The 22366-nt window shown below is 40.2% G+C and overlaps 1 protein-coding gene across 1 annotated transcript in view; it reads right to left on the bottom strand.

Annotated features, from left to right (window-relative positions):
• LOC128838187 (ubiquitin carboxyl-terminal hydrolase isozyme L3-like) overlaps nucleotides 1-21588 on the bottom strand; it is a 28474-nt gene extending 6886 nt beyond the window's left edge. The window contains exons 1-3 of the mRNA XM_054030214.1: nucleotides 21550-21588; nucleotides 18829-18930; nucleotides 3785-3860 (exon numbers count right to left, since the gene is read on the bottom strand). Coding sequence (XP_053886189.1) covers nucleotides 3785-3860; nucleotides 18829-18930; nucleotides 21550-21588 — 217 coding nt within the window. The remainder of the gene's footprint in view (nucleotides 1-3784; nucleotides 3861-18828; nucleotides 18931-21549) is intronic.
• Nucleotides 21589-22366: the final 778 nt, after the last annotated feature.

Raw genomic sequence — 22366 nt, 5'->3', positions numbered from 1 at the left:
AACTCACAACCCTGGGTTTAGCAGGCCAATGCTCAAACCACTGAGCTATCCCTCCCCCCAACCACCTAGTGGTACTGCTGGTAAAAGTCTCCACTAGGTGCACATACACTTGAAGTGGAATGAATATGTGCACAGTCATTTCAAAGGAGAATGCAAATTTATAATCTGACAAGTGAAACTAGGGTTTCTGGGGTGAGCACTAAAAAGGGAACTCCAAACCCACCAATTCTGAAGGGGTTAAAGGTCAAGTAATTAATATGTAACTGAAGTATTACACTCAATTAAGAGCAGGATATATAAGACACAGAAATATAGTAAAGTTAATACTGATCATTTAATGTAGGCATGATTCACAATACTAGTTTAGCACTATACCAGAAGAAGTGGGCTACAAAAGTTTTCAATTTTTTCCTTTAACTGTATTGTGCAGAACTGGGAAAATTCTGATTTATTTTTTATGAAAGAATGCATGGCTCAGTTTGTATTGTTACCTAGCAGGGATGAAAGGAACTTTCTTTCTTGTCCAGTGTGGAAGATGCAACATATGAGACCTTGAAAGTGGGGTAGTTTCAAAGAGTTTTATATCTATAAAATGGTATGTGTATCTCTGTGAACTAGGGATTGTATTCTGGCTCAATAGGGGTGGGCTACAGAACTTCCTGCAGGAACTAAAATCCCTGGGTGAGAATTACCGCAAATCCTGAGACAGATAGACAACTGTGTATATTGTACCATTGTATACACTGGTTTTGAGTGAGCCTAAGAGCAAGAAAACCAAGAAGAAAAAATGATATAGAGTCATCCTGAACTTACTCAGAATAACAGTCACTTGATCCATGAACTGACAGACTTTAACCAAGAGAGCAAAACCCTGCTGGAAGGGTTTGAAGGACTATGAAACCTCCTAGGGGCTCCATGTGGAAGATGGGTGACATGGTAAGCTTAGCATGCATACAGACCATTTATTGTTTTATGATAGGACAACAGCATTACAAAGAAAACCTAAGTAAATGTACTGTGCTTTGTGAAACCACTGGTAAATATTATCATGGCTCCTGGAAGAGAGGAGATCTGCAGGCGCTGGATTAAAGTCAGGCCTGCTGGGATAAGCACAGTGAACTGGGGACTATAATCTGAAACTCTGATCCTGAGGCAGAAGAACACGGGTCCCCACCCACAATGAGAGGTGACAGCTAAAGGGTGCCCTTGAGGAGACCCTGGAGGGGACAGAGGTACAGTTAACCTGCAATTGTGATGTGTAACAGTGCCCAATAAGTGTGGTATTTCTCAACAAATATTTTCATTTGTTGCTTACTATGCAAATATTTCAAGCTATTTATGAAAAACTGTGAATGTCAAAACATGTGTTAAAGCATGACATTCTTCTCCAGCCGCAGCAGTGGCCTACTGAGCTTGCCAGGCCAAATTCTCTTTAGTTCTCAAATAATTTTTTAAAAGTCTGCCATAATTTCCTTGAACTTGGCAGTACTTCTAACCTATAATTAACCTAAAAAAACCTAAGTAGGCTCTTATGAAATACAATATGTTAAAGCATTTTTGATCTTTACTTTAATGACTAACCTCTTGTACATAGAAGAAATGACTGAAGCTGCAACTTTAAGATAAAATCCTCAGCACATTCCAGAAAACAGAATTGAATGTCACTGTATTTCGCAAGCTGTGTTTTTGACTGAATTCTTACATGCATTTTGGCACACAAGCATTTGAATTTATCTATGAATAGCATGTTTTTGATGGCAGTAGTGTGAGCATTTATGTTCATGTGGCACTCCATAGCTTTCTGCCTGCCAAGGTCCAAATATTCACCACTGTGGCTAAAGCTGATGAATCAGCCAGAATTATCTGAACAGATTTATAGGAATCACAAGTATTACAGGTTTTAGGAACTTCCATAAGTTAGTTGAACAAGAGAAGAGTTACAGATTATTATAATTTAGAGAAATAAGAAAGAGGGAAAATACATCTTTAATCTCTTATGGTGGTACAGGAAAGGGTTATTGTAAAGATGTTATTTATGTATTTGTAAAGGAAGTGGTGTTAGCATTCTATTGTGTAACTGTACCATCAACATCTTACACATATTTTTAATTCAAGCATACCTTAAAGTTCATCTCCTCCTACTTAGTTATTCTTAGGGCATGTACAATATGCAAAGCTGATAATCATATGCTCTGCACTGTTTTTAAACTCATGTAAATGACACAATAAAATATAAAAGCAACATGGACACAGTGACACAAAACTTCAGAGAGGAGAGTTTAAAACAATGGGCGGTTCATTATTTTAAAAATCATATTTTGAAATTTAAAGCCAAAAGTTATCTGTGCTGCATCGTACAGCTTTTACCCCACTATTTAATGTAAGTCACTAGCATCTAAAATATAAGCTCATAAAACACACTTTATGGAGAACAATGTACATCATTCATGAGGTGCAGCTGACGGTAAGGATTCTTAAGTTCACCTTCATATTGATTCAGAACATGCCCTTTATACTACATTTGCCTCCAAACTATTAAAAATGTGTGAGATCCTTGCTTCATTAGGAATATGTTTTTAAAAAGTTAAGTAGTCACATGAAATATGGCAAGCATACTCTCACTATACTATATTGGAGTATTATACTGGGAAGATGTCTGTGTGACTTGAAATTTTTATCCTAACCTATTTAAAACTGCTTCAACTAGTTTTCAAAAGTGTCTACAGCAAAATCTGGTTGCCCAGCAACATGCTTTAGACTCCGAGCATTATAGAATATCTGAGCAGAATTTAGTGCTGCTCAACCTGCACAGAAACAAATAGTCAAAAATAATTCAGATACAGAAGCTAATGCTCAGATGCAAATGAAGTATTACCTATTTAATATGAAGCAAACTTTTTAAAATCACCCTGCGATGAATGAATTACAGATCACTAACATCTATTGGTATGCTATCCTTCACACAGCACGTTTTGATTCTGACTATACTCGTATTCAGTAACATGGCTCTAGCTAGAATTTATAATTTGAACTGTTCAGCATGAAAAAAAAAAATCAAAGAAAATAATAAATAATTCAATGACATTCATCAAAGTAGCCAACCCCCCCGCACTCCCCTACCCAATCTCCCCCACCCCCACCAAAAAAAAAAAACAGAACTGAAGTAAAAGTGTTTTCCTGATTAGGACCATAATTTTGTTGAGTCAGACTAGTTTCCAGCAATGGTAGTTTGTATCCTGCCCTTTATAGTATCTTCATTTTACATATAGTACCAGGTTTACCATGGCGCCAGGCCCAGAGTCAGAAGGGGCCCCGGCCAGCCCGATCCCCTGCCCCCACCCCTGCTAACTCAGCCCCTCCCCCACTCCGCCCCTTCCCCCCTCCCAAGCCCGCTCCCAAGGGAGACTGCAGCAGGGGGCTGCTCCCACCACACTGTGCCTCATTGCCCCAGCCCGCCCTTCACTCTGGAGACTGCATCCCGCCCCCCTGCACCTTGCCCCATGGGGGCCCAAAATATGTTTGGCACTGAGCCCAGAAAAAGTTAATCCGGCCCTGATTACATAACCTTCTTTTGGGGGGGGGGGGGGAGAAATCAACAGGAAGAATGTTTAATTATTTTTGGCAGAAACACAAGAAATAACGATAATACAGCTAACAGAACTTGAACCTATCTTAAACCAAAGTCAAACGATCTATTGTAACTTTAATGGTAACATTCTTGATTATAACTGACAAGATCACCACACTGACCTGTTTCCAGAGCAATGAAATAAAGTGTTCTTACCTAATTCATAGAGATGACCGCCTACGTTAACTAACGCAATAAAGTGAAGATCTACTTTTTCATCTATGCTTGGTGCCTGTGAGAAAACAAAGAGTACAGTATAATATTATGAACACCAATTTTTTTATGATACTAAAAATACAATCCCCCCAATATAGAAAGCATATGACCTATAAAAGGAGGGGACTGGTAGCCAAGAAGCCCTAAAAACCATGTTGGATTGATTTAAAGTGAAGTGATTTAAATCAACAATAAGGCAACTTTCATTTAAGTAGTTTATTTTATTTTTTTTCATTTGTATTTTTTAGTTATTTTCCTAAAGATTGGTTACTGACCAATGAGAACCAACCTATCAGACATGTTGATATGCAACTAAATATAGCTTTTACACTAAATTTGGTGCTTTCTGCTAAACAGGAGGACATACTATATCTTATCACATTTATTTAAGCAATTATACAGTTTAACTTAAATATAAGAATCTGAATAAATGCATCTTCACACCACCAATATCAAGGTGATATTATTCCTGTTTTAAAGATGGGGAAACTGAAGCACAGAGAGATTAAGGCCAAAGTTGTCATGTCCCCTAATTTTGACTTGAGTTTCCATTTTGAGATATCTAGGTGACTAAGCCCTAATTTTTCTAAGTATTTATTATTTTATATAGCACTTTGTATGTTAAATGTACCAGTTCCCATTACCAAACTTAAAGTGCTTTGTGTGCTCAGCACTTCTGCAAATCAGACTCCAGGGTCTCAAGTGGAGCACTCAGAAAGTTGGGGGAACACAATTCCTGACCACTTGTGAAAAATCTGGTTTCAGTGATATGCCTACCATCATACAAGAACTCTGTGCCAGAGGGACAGGCAGAACTCAATGATCTGGGGGAACAACCAACTACTTTATTCATGAGACCATCCTTCCTCTTCCTGCAATCCCAGCTCCATTCATGTCTAACTTCTGCAACAAATGGAGGCAGGGATCCTACAGACAACAGCCTTATTTATTATGTACACCTGATTCATTCCCTGAGCCCCGACCATCCTGTGTGATGAAAGAGGCAGAGGTCCTGTGGAAAATATATGTTTTTGTAATTAAAGATTGTATCATAATGCATACTCAAAAGAGGGCTGAATTAAAGTTGCACAGGTAACCTTAATTCTGGCAATTCTTAATTGCTAACTTTTGAGGAATTGATTCTGCAACTTCAGTATTCTGTTAATGTAGTTTTGTTTTAAATGTAATATTATATTTTAGTCATTTTCTATTGGCTGTAGATTAAAATTATTATGTCTGAACAATTTTATTCCTTAAAACATGCAACTCTAGCTTCTTCGAGGCACTGGGAGTTTGGGGGGGGGGGGGGGGGACTATCTTCTCAAATTTCCCTCTGCTCCAAAGCCTCAAACTACTGCCACTATTACTGAATTCTGGTGGCTGGAAGCCACTAGTCATTTCAAAGTCTGTAGGCATGTGGCAATTCCCCCAAAAGGGTCATATTTTTGGAATTTAATGTACCCATCATATATAAATCCACATCATATATCATTTAAAAGCTTATTTTATGTACATTTTGATTAAGTATGATGTGGAGCTGTCAGTTGGTGCCATAAGCCTGTGGAACAGGTGAAACGATAGTATCCAAAATTAAAAAAAAAAAAAGTCATTTTTTGCACACAGTTCCAGAAAAACGAACATGACAACTACACTTTTTATGATTTCAGTTAATTTCAACACCTTAGTGTGGTATTTATTGGTCAAAGCTACCGAACAACAATGTATTAAAATATTTTTATTGTTTTTGCATGGGCAAGATCCCTCCCCCCCCGCCATTCCCGAAATGAAGCTATTTGGCATGTGTCAAAAATGGCAAATATCAACTGTTTGCAGTATATTAACATGAAATGTTTTCACATCTTATATTCTTAATTGTCAAAGTATCTCACAAGTGATAATAGTTTTCTATATTTTCAGCTGAAATTTGCTGATCAGATCAGATTCACACTGAAGACTGTGCACCAGTAGTTTGTACTGCACAGTGGGTAGATATAAATCTACGTGAATTCCTAACATAATGCTTCTCCATTTGTAAGCTTATGTACATACTATGTACCATCTAGTCTGCCTGGTAACCTGTTTTAATTTCTAATTGCCTATGAATGCAGTACTAGCCTTTGAACTATTCTAGAAATGAGTTTTTTAGTGACACTTGTGCACAGGTCAGTATTAGCGTTAGAGATGGCAATACACAGCTTCATGTTATGAATATGCAAAAGCTATGACAGAAAGACATGACATAAAAAGAAATAGTGAAGACAAAGTCCACGCGTCTGCAATGAAGAGGGATGAAAAGCATGTTATAGCTCTTGCCAACCATGTCATCAACAATCTGACAAACTCATTAGACCCTGAATCACATGCAGAGGTGCTTATTGACATATTTACTGGACTGGATGTAGTAAATGTACAAGAGTCTCTACTGAAAATAGCAAATGTTGGTGAAGAACAAATGGGGAGATTTGTGAGAGGTGCGCTTGATTATGATGAGACATGTGGCTTTTTCAGCCCAGTCAAGAAATCTGGCATCAACACATTTGCTAACATTTGGCCAAGACGACCAAATTTAAGTCTGGCAAGGGAGAGGAAGGACAATCACAGCAGCTATCAGTCCAGAAACTGTTTTCTGGAGAGCCCTTTCATTAGCAAAATCCAGAGATGATGTTTCAGTGTTGACTGTTATTAGTCACCCAATGGGACCTGTGCCTATGTCCGTCTTCCATGCTCATGAAACAATGAGCAGAACAGGCAAAGCTGAATTAGTGCAGCAGCTGGAGGCTTAAGCTGAAAGAATATATGAGCAACAAAGAAACGATAGTGTACATCATAGGTGCCATGGCTGTCATACAAATTATGGCTGGAAACAAATTCCACACATTCAGTGAATTGGCTGCTGAGTACTAGAGGCAGGTCCTAAAAGGATCTGGCAAACCTAATTCTGTAACTGAAGTTTTTGAGAGGTATCACAACAGTAACTCTGAAAACTGATGAAAAAGACAGTGCTGGACAGGATCGGAAATTGGATGTAAGAAATGCCAGGTGATTGGTGGACTTCATGGAAAGAGTTTTTAAACGAGGCATCCAACAAGCAGTCACTTGTAAATTCCTCTGTGAATATATGGTTCAAAATGCACCTGAGAACATAGGAGTACACACAGCACAAACACCCCTCTTGCTGGAGGTTTTCCAAAGGAAATTAGCAAAGTCCATCCCCAGTAGGGGTGCTGAAGAAGCCCAAGACTTATACAGTACTCAGGAGGAAGTGGACACAAGGATGATTCAGGGTCTCTTGATGTCAAAGGAACCATAGTAGTTAGGTCACCCGACACTTATGCTGTTCACCTATTTCCAAAAATGGAACATAGAGATAACCTGTTGGATTGAAACAGGCACCAAGACCAGCACAACTGACAAGCATTGCTTCATACCTGTGCATGCAATTTGTGACACTCACTCCTGACTTCTGCAACATACTTCCTGCTAAAAGAAGAACAGGAGTACTTGTGGCACCTTAGAGACTAACAAATTTATTAGAGCATAAGCTTTCGTGGACTACAGCCCACTTCTTCGGATGCATCCGAAGAAGTGGGCTGTAGTCCACGAAAGCTTATGCTCTAATAAATTTGTTAGTCTCTAAGGTGCCACAAGTACTCCTGTTCTTCTTTTTGCGGATACAGACTAACACGGCTGTTACTCTGATACTTCCTGCTGTACACACATTAACAGCATGTGACCTGATCATCCCTATTTGGTATTGGGGAAATGGGGGGAATCCGTGTTAAATGTTGTTAAAACAAAAGGAGCTTACTGCTTAGGAGATCTTGCCAAATTGGGAGAAAGTGATGGACAAACTGCAGTTTCTGCAGCAAGGAAATTGGTGGCAGCTCTGTATTATCAGAGCAAGAAAAAAAGGAGACCCACAAGAACCTGAATTGCTTTGCACCTCAATCTCACCATCAAAAAGAACAAGTCACTAGCTCAACTCCCACCATGTGAGGCCAGTTTTTAAGGTCATATTAAAAGGAACATCTTTTGGCAAACAAAGATTTGGATGTCTTTCCACACAGGTAAACCTGATATTGGATCACCATTGCAACAGGGATGGAAAAATGTGGGTGACTAATTACTTCCTGTATTCTTCAAGAGCCCAATGGTATCTGAGCTTCTACAACACCTTATTAATGCCTGTACCAGTAGGGGACACTGCACAATCAATTGGGTCTGTAGTTAGAACTATATTCCCTGCACAGAGCGGTGTACATGCAACGCAATGAAAACTATGGTAATCCAGGCACTTTCAACACAGATCAAATGATGAACAAGATGATAACAATGTTCACAAGAAATGTCACCAGTGCTATACCTTTCAAGGATACCTGTATAAGTGATGAGAGGTGATACAGCTACTCTCTCTATATACACATTGGAGGGGTAAATAACAGGGATGGTGAATAACTATTTAAGCTAAAGGGCAATGTTGGCACAAGAACAAATGGATATAAACTGGTCATGAACAAATTCAGGCTGGAAATTAGAAGTAAATGCTAACCATCAGCGGGGTGAGGTTCTGGAACAGTCTCCCAATAGGAGTTGTGGGGGCAAAACAGTTTGTTTAGTTGTAAGACAGCTAGACAAATTTATAAGTGCAATTGTATGACAGGGGATTGGTACTCTCTTCTGGTTTGTGTCTTATGTTCCTAAAGCTCATGCTTCAGGAATTCAGCTGGCCACCAGCAAGGGTGAGGAAGGGATTTCCCCCACAACATGCTCTGGGAGTTTATTTTTGTAATCTCCTTCCTCTGAAGCATCAGGGATGGCCATGGCTTGAGATAGGACACTGATGGGGTGGACCAGGGCTCTGAGGTGGCACCAATCTCTCTCAGGTGGTTGGCTGGCTAGCTAGTTCTTGCTCACATACTCAGAGTCTGACTGACTGCCGTATGTGGGGTCAGGAAGGAACTGTCCCCCATATCAGATTGGCAGTGACCTTGGGCAGTTTTCGCCTTCTTCTGCAGCATGTGCATGTGGGTCATTTGCTAGGATTATCAGCCTATATCTCATTCAATAATTTCCCAGCCAAGACAGGGGAAACCAAGCACTGGTGCATCTTGGTGCCGTCTCTTCTTTGCCTGTGGTCCATAATAGTTTAGTCTCCGGAGGGTTGAAATACTTTGGTCTTATTTCAGTTGTTGGGTTTAGTGTGTGGATGCTGGGCGGTGTTGGTGGCCTGTGATGAACAGGAGGTCAGATCAGATGATCTAATGGTGACTTCTGGCCTATAGCTCTATGACTTTAAACTTACCAAATCAGTAGTGTCTGCCATTCAACTACTGGGTTTAACTAAAGTGCAGTTCTTCATTCTGTCAATCTGGGTTAGGCTTAAAGGGGCAAAAAACAAGGGAGATGTCATGCTAGGAGTCTACTACAGGCCACCTAACCAGGTGGAAGAGGTGGATGAGGCTTTTTTCAAGCAACTAATAAAATCATCCAAAGCCCAAGATTTGGTGGTGATGGGGGACTTCAACTATCCGGATATATGTTGGGAAAATAACACAGCGGGGCACAGACTATCCAACAAATTCTTGGACTGCATTGGAGACAACTTTTTATTTCAGAAGGTTGAAAAAGCTACTGGGGGGAAGCTGTTCTAGACTTGATTTTAACAAATAGGGAGGAACTCGTTGAGAATGTGAAAGTAGAAGGCAGCCTGGGTGAAAGTGATCATGAAATCATAGAGTTTGCAATTCTAACGAAGGGTAGAAGGGAGAACAGCAAAATAGAGACAATGGATTTCAGGAAGGCAGATTTTGGGAAGCTCAGAGAGCTGATAGGTAAGGTCCCATGGGAATCAAGACTGAGGGGAAAAACAACTGAGGAGAGTTGGCAGTTTTTCAAAGGGACGCTATTAAGGGCCCAAAAGCAAGCTATTCCGCTGGTTAGGAAAGATAGAAAATGTGGCAAAAGACCACCTTGGCTTAACCACGAGATCTTGCACGATCTAAAAAATAAAAAGGAGTCATATAAAAAATGGAAACTAAGACAGATTACAAAGGATGAATATAGGCAAACAACACAGGAATGCAGGGGCAAGATTAGAAAGGCAAAGGCACAAAATGAGCTCAAACTAGCTACGGGAATAAAAGGAAACAAGAAGACTTTTTATCAATACATTAGAAGCAAGAGGAAGACCAAAGACAGGGTAGGCCCACTGCTTAGTGAAGAGGGAGAAACAGTAACAGGAAACTTGGAAATGGCAGAGATGCTTAATGACTTCTTTGTTTCGGTCTTCACCGAGAAGTCTGAAGCAATGCCTAACATAGTGAATGCTAATGGGAAGGGGGTAGGTTTAGCGGATAAAATAAAAAAAGAACAAGTTAAAAATCACTTAGAAAAGTTAGATGCCTGCAAGTCACCCGGGCCTGATGAAATGTATCCTAGAATACTCAAGGAGCTAATAAAGGAGGTATCTGAGCCTCTAGCTATTATCTTTGGAAAGTCATGGGAGACGGGAGAGATTCCAGAAGACTGGAAAAGCGCAAATATAGTGCCCATCTATAAAAAGGGAAATAAAAACAACCCAGGTAACTACAGACCAGTTAGTTTAACTTCTGTGCCAGGGAAGATAATGGAGCAAGTAATTAAGGAAATCATCTGCAAACACTTGGAAGGTGGTAAGGTGATAGGGAACAGCCAGCATGGATTTGTGAAGAACAAATCGTGTCAAACCAATCTGATAGCTTTCTTTGATAGAATAACGAGCCTTGTGGATAAGGGTGAAGCGGTGGATGTGGTATACCTAGACTTTAGTAAGGCATTTGATACGGTCTCGCATGATATTCTTATCGATAAACTAGGCAAATACAAATTAGATGGGGCTACTATAAGGTGGGTGCATAACTGGCTGGATAACCGTACTCAGAGAGTTGTTATTAATGGTTCCCAATCCTGCTGGAAAGGCGTAACGAGTGGGGTTCCGCAGGGGTCTGTTTTGGGACCGGCTCTGTTCAATATCTTCATCAACGACTTAGATATTGGCATAGAAAGTACGCTTATTAAGTTTGCGGATGATACCAAACTGGGAGGGATTGCAACTACTTTGGAGGACAGGGTCATAATTCAAAATGATCTGGACAAATTGGAGAAATGGTCTGAGTTAAACAGGATGAAGTTTAACAAAGACAAATGCAAAGTGCTCCACTTAGGAAGGAAAAATCAATTTCACACATACAGAATGGGAAAAGACTGTCTAGGAAGGAGTACGGCAGAAAGGGATCTAGGGGTTATAGTGGACCACAAGCTAAATATGAGTCAACAGTGTGATGCTGTTGCAAAAAAAGCAAACATGATTCTGGGATGCATTAACAGGTGTGTTGTGAGCAAGACACGAGAAGTCCTTCTTCCGCTCTACTCTGCTCTGGTTAGGCCTCAGCTGGAGTATTGTGTCCAGTTCTGGGCGCCGCATTTTAAAAAAGATGTGGAGAAATTGGAAAGGGTCCAAAGAAGAGCAACAAGAATGATTAAAGGTCTTGAGAACATGACCTATGAAGGAAGGCTGAAAGAACTGGGTTTGTTTAGTTTGGAAAAGAGAAGACTGAGAGGGGACATGATAGCAGTTTTCAGGTATCTAATAGGGTGTCATAAGGAGGAGGGAGAGAACTTGTTCACCTTAGCCTCTAAGGATAGAACCAGAAACAATGGGTTTAAACTGCAGCAAGGGAGGTCTAGGTTGGACATTAGGAAAAAGTTCCTAACTGTCAGGGTGGTTAAACATTGGAACAAATTGCCTAGGGAGGTTGTGGAATCTCCGTCTCTGGAGATATTTAAGAGTAGGTTAGATAAATGTCTATCAGGGATGGTCTAGACAGTATTTGGTCCTGCCATGCGGGCAGGGGACTGGACTCGATGACCTCTCGAGGTCCCTTCCAGTCCTATAATCTATGATTCTATGATTCTATGAACTGCTGCTTCCTCTTCAAGGCACCAGGGGAGAGAGCAGGCCACCATACTGCTAGGTTTACAGGGAATCCAAGTCCCAAAAACCTGGATACAATGTCTTCTTAGAGGCCAGGACACAGAGTCTCTGGTCTCAGGTCAGTGTCCATTAACTTCTGTTACTCTCCCTCAACTTCCCATACTTATTCTTCTCCAATTCTTCCTCTAGTCTTCACCAACAGATTCCTGGTCTGTGAAATTTCTTGACTTGTGCTCCCTGAGAACTTTCTGCCTTACAGGGAGTTAACCTATTTGACATGTTTCCCCATATTTCATCTTCTCTGCATTCCATTCCCCCACTCTTTTGCCCCCCAAAACTACTACACTCAACTCTCTGACTTTTCTCTAACAAGTTGATGTAATCTACTTGACTGTCCCTCAACCTCAACAGTAATTCCCATTTCTTAGCCTCCTGGACTTCCCTCTCAATTACATCAGATCAGAGTGGGCAACTTCAGCTTTTATTCTGACTCCAAAACTTCTAATTTTTTCTCCTGCTACATCCTCCGATCTCCAAAAGCTGTGGTTCAATAGAAAATTAATTCTCTCACAACATAAATGTTTTTCTCAGACATGCACAAAATCTCATGGCCTAGGAAACCTGATGCATCTCAGTAATTTTATCACCAGGTTAAAGAGAAAGTTATTGTTTTCCATCAAGGAAAGAGTTCTTTAAATAAGAATTTCAAACCTTAAGACACTGTTTGACCAGGTCTTCTTCCTAATTGTAAATTACAAATCGCAGGTTATCCAAACATTTAAAAAGTGAGTAAGAGACCTACCAATATATTCTCATTAGTATCACAGTAGAATCCAAAATATCTTTAGTACAGACACATTAGAAGATAGTTCTTTTTCACTGAAAATTATAAAGGAGCTGAGGAATTGTTGGCAGGCCATAAATAACACTTCACTTGAAGTGCACCTTAAAAAATGTGCTAGCCAAATACATTTTATAAGTAATGCATAAAAATGGCTGAACTCCTTATTTATCCTGCTGACTATATCATAAAAGAAAAATAGGAGAAGGAGCTAAACATCTCCATTTCCTCTGACATGTGGGACAATATCTGATACAACATATGCAGAACATCCACTTCTCTGTTTTTGTATTTCTTTCAGAAGAAAATTCTAAATAGAGATTATTGGACTGCTGAGTGACTGCATAAAGTTGGACTTCTCATAGTACATGTTGGAAATGCGACAGCTCCAATGCAAACTTGTCTCATATAGTCTTTGAATGTCAAAGTATATCTGCATTTTGGAAGGAAGTGTGTGGTGCTCTAAGGTGATCAGGGTAGAAGTTTCCCCTATGACAAGTCTCTATGTTTTGGGCATTCTAGAAGATCATGTTCAAGTAATGCCAGGAAATGGATTGCTGCAGCACTTACAGTGGCCAAGAGAGTCATTTTACAAAAATAGAAATCTGCTACAATCCCCACATTCAACACCATCTTCATGGAAAAACTGACACTCGATAGAGGCACAAGATCCAACTATTAAGACAGAGTTTAATGAGAGCATTCCAGTCTACCTGGAATCAGTTTATGCTTCTGATTTTTTGGGGGGAGGCACAGGGGAGTTGTTAGGGAATTATTTCTTATAACACTCAGGAGTATTTATCTATGAATATTTCATACTGAGTTATTGTTAAATCCATATTCCTGTTATATTTTCTTTGTCACTGTATTTGAATATGTCTGTATGGATATGCTGAAGTTCTGAAAAATAAGATTAAAAAAAGAGAAGACTGTCCCTATCCTAAAGAGCTTATAAATTATAAGGACAACAGACATACCAGAAGGATGAAGCAAAAGGGACAGAATATACAAGCAAGGTTGTTTATTATCATGATACAGCAGATTTCCAACTGGCTCCTTTGCCTAATCTTTATTAGTTGGCTAACTCCTTGGCAGGAGTATATGGCTCTTGGGGGAGTTGCATGAGGGTAACAGCCTTGTGGACCAGCTCAGGACAAATGGTCCACATATGGAAGAGACTTCAAAGGGGATTGTGGAATGTCAGGGAGATCACAAAGCAGGAGATATTGGCCTAAGTTTTAGCAATATGGAAAGAGAAGACTGGTTCTTGGACAACATTGTAGAACCTGCCCGGTTCTGTAGAGTCAGAGGTGAACCCCTGGTAATAGGCTATAGTAACTGGAAGAAAGACAATGTGTTAAACAATGAGAATAAAGACTGTTGGTAGCAAGACTTCCAATAGATATCCAGGAAGTTGCTAACAGCAACCGGAATGTAATTAAATTTAACATCCTTGTAGGGAGGAATATACTAAAGAAACCCACCACAGTAGCATTTAACTTCAAAAAGGAAAACTACACAAAAATGAGGAAGCTAGTTAAAATGGAAATTAAAAGGAACAGTCACAACAGTGAAATGCCTGCAAACTGCATGGAGACTATTTTAAAACACCATAATAGAGGCGCAAACTAAATGCATACCCCAAATTAAAAAAATAAAATAAAAAAAAACAGTAAGAGGACCAAAAAAATGCCACCATAGCTGAACAGTAGAGTAAAAGAGGTGTTTAGAGGCAAAAAGGCATCCTTTAAAAATTGAAAGTCAAATCCTACAGAGGAAAATATAAATGAGCATAAACTCTGGCAAATCAATTATTATAAGGCAGGCCAAAAATAATTAGGAGCAACTAGCAATATTGACAAAAAACAACAGTAACATGTTTTTTTAAGTATATCAGAAGCAGGAAGCTTGCCAAACAATCAGTGGGGGTCCACTGAATGACTGAGGTGCTAAAGGAACACTCAAGGAAGTCAAGGCTGTTGCAGAGATGCTAAGTCAATTCTTTGCATCTGTCCTCACCGCAGAGAATGTGAAGGAGATTCCCACACCTGAGACATTCCTTTTGGTGAAAGACCTGAGGAAATGTCCCAGATTGAGGTGTCAATAGAGATGGCTTTGGAAAAAATAAATAAGTTATACAGTAATAAGTTACCAAAACGAGATGGTATTCATCCAAGAGTTCTGAAGGAACTCAAATATGAATCTGCAGAACTACTAACTGTAATATATAATCTATCACTTAAATCAGACGACTGGAGTCATCATGGATAGTTCTCTGAAAACATCTGCTCAATGTGCAGTCAAAAATAAAGCTAATAGAATGTTAGGAACGGGATAGAGAATAGGACAGAAAATATAATAATGCCATTATATAAATCCATGGTACACCCACACCTTGAATACTGTATATAGGTCTGATATATTAGCATTGGAAAAGGTACAGAAAGAGAACAAAAATGATTAGGGGTATGGAACAGCTTCTATACAAGGAGAAATTAAAAAGACTGGGACTGTTCACCTTAGAAAAGGGATGATTAAGGAGAGATACAATAGTCTATAAAATCATGAATGATGTGAAGAAAGTGAATAAGGAAGTTTTTACCTTCACAACAACACAAGAACCTAGTGTCACCCAACAAAATTAACAGGCAGCAGAAAGTACTTCTTCATGCTATGCACAGTCAACCTGTGGAACTCATGCCAGGAGATGTTGTGAATGTCAAAAGCATAACTGAGTTAAAAAAAAAGAATTAGGTAAGTTCATGGAGCATATGTCCACCAGTGATTAAGGTAGTAAGGGATGCAAGATACTAAGGGATGCAACACCATTCTCTAGTTGTCCCTAAACCTCTGACTGCCAGAAGCTGGGAATGGATCATTTGATAATTGCCCTGCTCTGTTCAGTCTCTGGGAAGCATTTGTCATCAGTCACTGTTAGAAAACAGGATACTGGGGTACATGTACCATTGGTCTAATCCAGTATGGCCATTCTTATGTTAGAACAACAGAACGAAAAAGTCAGAGAGGAAAGGTTAATTTGTTAGCAGTGAGCACATAGTTGACAGAAGATGGAAACAGACAAGATGACTGTAACAGTGCGGGACTCAACCCTGCGGCGCCTCCTGCTGGTTGTCTTTGGTAATTAGCTCTCCCAGCCTTGGAGCGCCTTCTGCAGGCCAGTGATCCGCCTTGCCACTGGCCCCATGTCCCTCCCAGGACCCCGGTGCCCCTTTCTCTGGGTGCTGCCCCCTGGCAGTACCCCCACAGTTCTGGGTCTCCCCCTCCCAGGGGACCCCCACCCACTATCCCCACTTTGCCTCAGTCTTGGCTACTGCCCAGTCTCCGTTCACTGGGGCAGACTGCAGTATCAGCCACTCATCACAGGAAAAGGGGTTCGGACCTGCTGCCTCTGCCTACCCATGGGCTGTCCCCTGCAACCCGGTACCTAATAGGCCTTACCAGGCCTGGAGCTTGGGGCTTTCCTAGGCCGGAGCTCCCCGGCTCCCTTTGCCTTTCCCCAGTCCTGCTACACTCTAGGCACTTAGGTAAGCTCCCTGCAGCCAGGCCCTTCTCTCCCTGAACGTAGGGAGAGACTTCTGAGCTCCTGGCTCTCAGCCTTTTTATACAGGCCAGTGGTGGCCTGATTGGGGTGTTGCCCAGCTGCGGCCACTTCCCCAATCAGCCCAGTTTTTAGAGCTGCAGGCCTCTCCAGGGCAGCTTTTACCACTGTAGCCCTCTTTTAGGGCTGATTTCAAGTCCTTTAGGGCAGGAGCGGGTGTCCACTCCGCTACAATGACTTAGAAAGGTGGATGAACAGGAGAAAGCTCTGATGAACCCCCACTGAGTGGGAGAGGGAAGAATCTCCCCACCACCACCCAAAAAGATGTTTAACAGCAGAATTAGTTTGCTAGTAGTGGTGCTATCATGATAGAGAAGGGAGGACAAGATGACAAGGAGAGTTTGATCAACCATGTCAAAGTCAATGAAGAGGTCCAAGAGGACAAGAATGTCAGAGATTCTGATACACCGCTCCAAGCAAAAGAGGCAATCAGAAGCCTTGATTAATACATTTAGAATGAAACAGAGGACAGAAGCCAGAGATGAGGGTACTCAGCATGGACTTGAAGGAACTGAACTTCAGGTAACAATTGTGGCACACATAATGAGTTTTGAAGTGAAGGGAAGAAAGGAGACAGAGCGGTGGAAGCCTATTGTACTGCATTCCAGACAATTGTCTGGCTCAGGAAAGGTGTCTGACACCTTGTTCAAGGACTACCACTGAGTTGTTTATAATAATAAATTCTACCTCTTACAAGACATGCAAGTTGAATCTCTCCTGTTAGATTAAAACGAGAACCTGCCAAGAAGAAAAGAGAAAAATCTAAAGGATCCAGAAGTGAGCTGAAGTTAATGAGCAATGGATTCAAATCGGTTCACTGTTTAATTTTCATGACAGATATGATCATGTCAAAGGTCACTAATTTAATTTTCTGAGTGAAGTTACAATTTAAGAACATTGAGAAAGGAGTGCTGGACCAGTGTGTGTTTGTGTCCCCGCCCAAGTAAATGAAATAGATGGTTGGATTCCCCATGTCCACAAAGAGTGAACACTGTTTATCCAAAAACATTTAGGCTCAATGTACTGTACTAGTTGCACTAGAAATGACTTTAATTGCATCCTTGATTTCACTTGTTCTACGTTTATTGGGGGGGAGAGGGAATATACAAATATTCACTAGCAACTTTTAGGCAAAGTGTTCTAAATATACAAAAATAACCTTAAAAACAACCAAAAATATTCCTCACTGAATATTAAGACAGATGAATGGCACAGATTTACAAATGCTAATGAGAAGGCCAAGGGTGATATAACCTCTTTTCCTTTAATTTGTGCGTTTTCCATTGAATAATGTTCTCAAATTTTATTTGTTACAAACCAGATAAAGCCCTGAATATAAAAATCTAGAAAGTTTCATAAAGTTCCCAAACACTGATTTGCAACAGTCTGAGCTACTCCCTATCTATGTAACAGAATAAAATAAAACATCTGAAGAGTAGTTCTCCAAGTAAATGGAAAGGTACATGGGGAAGGGTCTCAACATTGAGGTATATAAATCATAATGAACAAAATAAATACACTAAAAGAAATGGAAGTATTTTGTAGGTGAATATGTTTGTGCCAACAACAAAGATTTCCATATCCCTATTCAGACTGGGGAATTATTTAGTTTACAGTTGGCTCACAGTTTAGTCAGAATTATTTCAGTTTAGTCAGAATCCACATAAATCAAATGCAAATTTCTAGCAGTGTGACAGCAAGGTGATTATACTGGTTGAAACAGAAAGATAGCTATCCCAGTTGTAACTTGGTAGCATCCATCTCAGGATATGTATCTTTCACACGTTGGAAAGTAGTAGACTTTATTTTTGTGAATTTCCACTCCATCATTCTATTTCAATTTAGTGCTTCTGAGAGTTCAGTCAACCAACCAGTCAACTATCTAAAAATGTTGCATACTAAATAAACAAATATAGATTGAACAATTAGTGTATGAATATTCAAGCCTCCTGAATGAAGAGAAAAAAGTTGAAGCATAATATTTGATAAGGAACCACCATCTTACAGAACATTTTAATCTTCAACCAAAAGGTGAATTTTACAAACTTTGCAGCTAAAATAATAGGATCTCAAGGGAGAAAGTATCTAAGCCACCTCAGAACTACAGGAGACATTTAATCTTTGCTGAAACACAAAGGATTGTGAAGCAAGGCTCAAAACTGAAAAGAAGAAGGAAAATGGGCTTAGGATATAAAACCATAGGAAGGGGAAATCACACTGTATGGCAAAGAATTAGAAGCTGCTAAGAAGTGCGTTTAGCAGAACCAACTGAAAGACCATAAAGATGAGGTAAAGATTACAGAGGTTTGAAGAGGAGCTTATGGAAGAACAAGCAGTTCCATAAAGGGCAAGCTTCTTGTATACTTGGAAAAATAGCTCACAAATGCCAAATTATCTCTAAAGTTAAAAAAAAAAGCTTCCCCCCCAAAAAAAACTTAGGAGGCAAAGCATGGACTGATACATGCTTGCTGTTCCACAGGGAAAAGAGCCCTAAGGATGGTTAAGAGGAAAAAACAACAGATGTGTAGAGACTGAAGATGGACTACACTTACAACAGAACGGAGCCCAACAGGAAGGCGTATCAATGGCTGCCAACAATGAAGACGGATTGATGGATTGGTAGCCTGTGCAGGATCTACATGGTTATGTTTGACCTAGGAGAGAGATGCAGAGCGACACAATGGTGAAGGCTTCGTTCTGCACAGGCTAAACTGAGGTTGCAATGACAATGATGGTAAGGACAGCAAGGACGAAGACGACTTCATAAATATTAAACAAAATACTTAACTCACTTAAACTTGAATTAACATATCTAGGGTTTAGGCTACTGCAAAGTCTCTGACTTTCTGTATTGTGTATTGCTTTAATAAGCATCGGCATGGAAGCTTCATGCCTAGGAATGGGCTGTATTTGAACAATAATATGACAAGAATGGAAATTAACAAAAGATATGGTTCAAATCTGAAGAAGTTCCCCGCTAGACAGATATGAACTCGGTATAACAGTTGAGTTATTCACACCCAAAAAACTTCATAAAATGAAGACAAGTTTAACAAATGGATCCTAGATCGATTGCTGGAAGAAAGGAGGAAGGTGATTGAAATCATATCTACTTCTTCTGGGAGAGATTAGAAGAAACAAAAGGATATATCCTGTCCTCATATACGCAGCCCAAAAGTCAGGTTTTCATGTAATTTAGAAGAAAACCATATGGTACAGTTCTGATTAAAAGTGGATCAAGTCATTATTGCAGCGCAACCCAGAGTTTCCATACTGGTACATTCCTAGTGTAGAAGGATAGCAATTGGAAAGGCTTACGGGGGGGTAAGGTATGCAACTTGATACATGTTCCCCTTATTCTTTTAAAGTAGGTCAATGGCAGTACTGCCATTAACGTAAGTTGAAATCTCTGTTCTGTTCTTTCATATCTTTGGAAGCACTAGGACTAAATGATTCAAATAGTTGCTGCTAGCACAAAGACCACAGAAGCAATAACAAAGTGACTCAAGCACAACTGTCTCTCATTTTACAGAATATGTATGTATGCAGAACAGAAGATGTAATTCCACAAGATATAGTCAATAAGCGTATATTCAATACAGTACAAAGTGTTAAACAGTTCTAATGAATTACAAAGGCCCAATGTGTAATGTGATTAACTAGTTATGCAAATAGCTGCAAAATAGAAATTTACCTTTGTGTCAAGTTGATGCTTATATCCTGTATCACAAATCCATATCAATGTTGCCTTCTGCTTTTACAACTTTCCACCTGCCATTTTGCCTTTTTTGTCTATATTCATTCTGTGACTTCCCCACAAAAGGAGGGTCCAGTAAATTTCTGTGCCATACACACTGCCTTATACACTTAGGACAGAGCAAGAGGCAATCAAATAGATTCTTCCTGAATAAGAACTAAGGACAAGAACAACTGCAAACCTCACTCACTCAGAGATGAGTAATGTCATGGGATTTTTAGCATCTGGGCCATGGTGAAGTGTCATGTAGAGGTTTGTAATATGCTCCTTGTCTTTAGAGCCTGATCCAAAAGTTATAACTTTAATGTGTTTTGGATCAGGCCCTAGATGTTAGCAGCTCTACAGGAAAGGAGAATGTATAGCCAGCTATAGGAAGAGGGAATTGATACAATCCAACAGCAGGATCAGACAAGATTTGTGGGGTGAGAGAAGTTTGCAGGAGCTGATGGCTGCTATGCTTCAGTTACACTACTGTAGTTTCTCATCTCTTCATGCTGAACAGGTATTGAGAGGAAAGACTATTGCTGAGTTAGGAAAATACTTCAAATGTTTATAACATATCAGAAGGACCTCAAAGCTTCAGAACACACATCAAAATACTCAAAATCTCTAATCAAATCCTGAGGAACGACTCCTGCAGAGCCCTCCAAAGTCAATGGACCTACATGTGGAGGCATGGGTCTGCTGATCAAGATCTCAATATCTAGTGGTTTGGCATGTCAGACCTCAGTGCCCTCCCTACACAATGGAATGCCCACTCAGACTATGAGGTTTTTCAATTCTGCAAATCTCTTGCCTATTTTGGTAATAGAGGTTTGTGTTTTCTTTCTTGAAGCTGCAAATACAGTAATTGTTTACCTAGCAACACAACAACAAAAAGCTTTAAAAATTATGGGGTAGGAATTTAGTTTTGGCTGGGTAAACACAGTTGACAGGAAATTGCCTTACAGTATGTATATTTTTGCTCTGAAAAAAAATAGAGTGTAGTATTTTGATAGCATAAAAGCTGCCAAGACAACACTGGTAATGCCAACCCACATAAGGGATGCTGAATTTACATACAACTTATTAAATCTACTAGCGTAAATCAAAAGTTTATATAAAACCATTCTTAGCCAAGTATTCCATTTAGGCAAGTTACATGACTCAATTATGACCTATCTTTTTTCCTTCATTTACTATTATTTTAAAATACACCATTTATTAAATCCTACAGTCTAAGTAAGGTAAGACTTAAGACAAAAGGAGTTTTGATCAAGGAGCAGGAATTTTTCCCTTCATCATTTATCATTCTCAATGACTGGCACCTATTTCGGAGTGTCCCAGTTGTTCCTTTTTTTGTTTTAAAGAACATTATGAATAAATTCAGGTAAGTGTTTCTGAATAGGTTTTAAGGCCAGAATGCAACATGGGAAACTATAAAGGTAAGGGAATTTTTTTTGGTCAAGCGGAAAGAATGGGGTCATGGCTCCTTTAAGGATTCCCCTTCCTTTGAGATGGTAGGGGAGGACGTCACCTGAGCTGGGGACTTGTCAGAGGGACTCATGTAAGCCATTATCTCCCTGTGCACCAGGTAGAGGTTAATGTGCTCTCATGCCCAGATCAGCAGTTCTTAGTCCTACTTTGATCCCATGGGTAGGAGGGTAAGTTTTTGTGGCTGGCTGTAGGCATCATATTTGTTGACTTTTCTGGAACTGGAAACTAATTTTTCTCTCACTGCCAGATTGGCTGGAGTGGTTTTATTTTCACCCTCCCAAAGCAGCTCCAGGATCTAGCTAAGTAAGTTGGGAGGCATAGTTTGTCAGGAAGCAGGGCCTGCAGCAGAGCCAGTCTCTGGGCAACCTAGTGAGTGCAGTAGGGATGTAGTAGGCTGCCAGATTGCCTACAACCTGTGATTGATTGGAAGAATCAGGAGAGTAGCTCTTAAGCCCAGCAGCAGCAGTTTAGTGGCAGCTCTAAGCATTCACCCATGACTGTGGTAGCTCCTGTTCCCAGCCCTGCTCCTGCCTTGCCTCGCTCCAAGTTACCAGTCCTTGCCCTCAGCATGGACTCCTACTCTAACTGCTAAGACTGCCCATGTCCCAGTCACTGACACAGTCTAAGCAGTTGCAAATTAACAGGTGGTAGGTGTCTGGTGCAGGGACTCATTCCATAGGGAATCTGGTTCCCGACAGACAGGGCCAGCCTTAGGAAGACTAGCACCCTGGGCAAACTTGTATTTTGGCGCCCTTTCTTTGTGTTTGAGAACAGCAGCATGGGGCACAGGGTGCAAGGACCAGCTCCTGGCCCTGGAGCCCAGAAGGGCTGCACAGGGAGGAGTTTCTGAGTCCAAA

This window comes from Malaclemys terrapin, chromosome 1, assembly GCF_027887155.1.
Source record: "Malaclemys terrapin pileata isolate rMalTer1 chromosome 1, rMalTer1.hap1, whole genome shotgun sequence".
NCBI lineage: Eukaryota > Metazoa > Chordata > Testudines > Emydidae > Malaclemys > Malaclemys terrapin.
The sequence above is the reverse complement of the archived record's forward strand: the minus strand, read 5'-3'. Positions and strand labels throughout refer to the sequence as shown.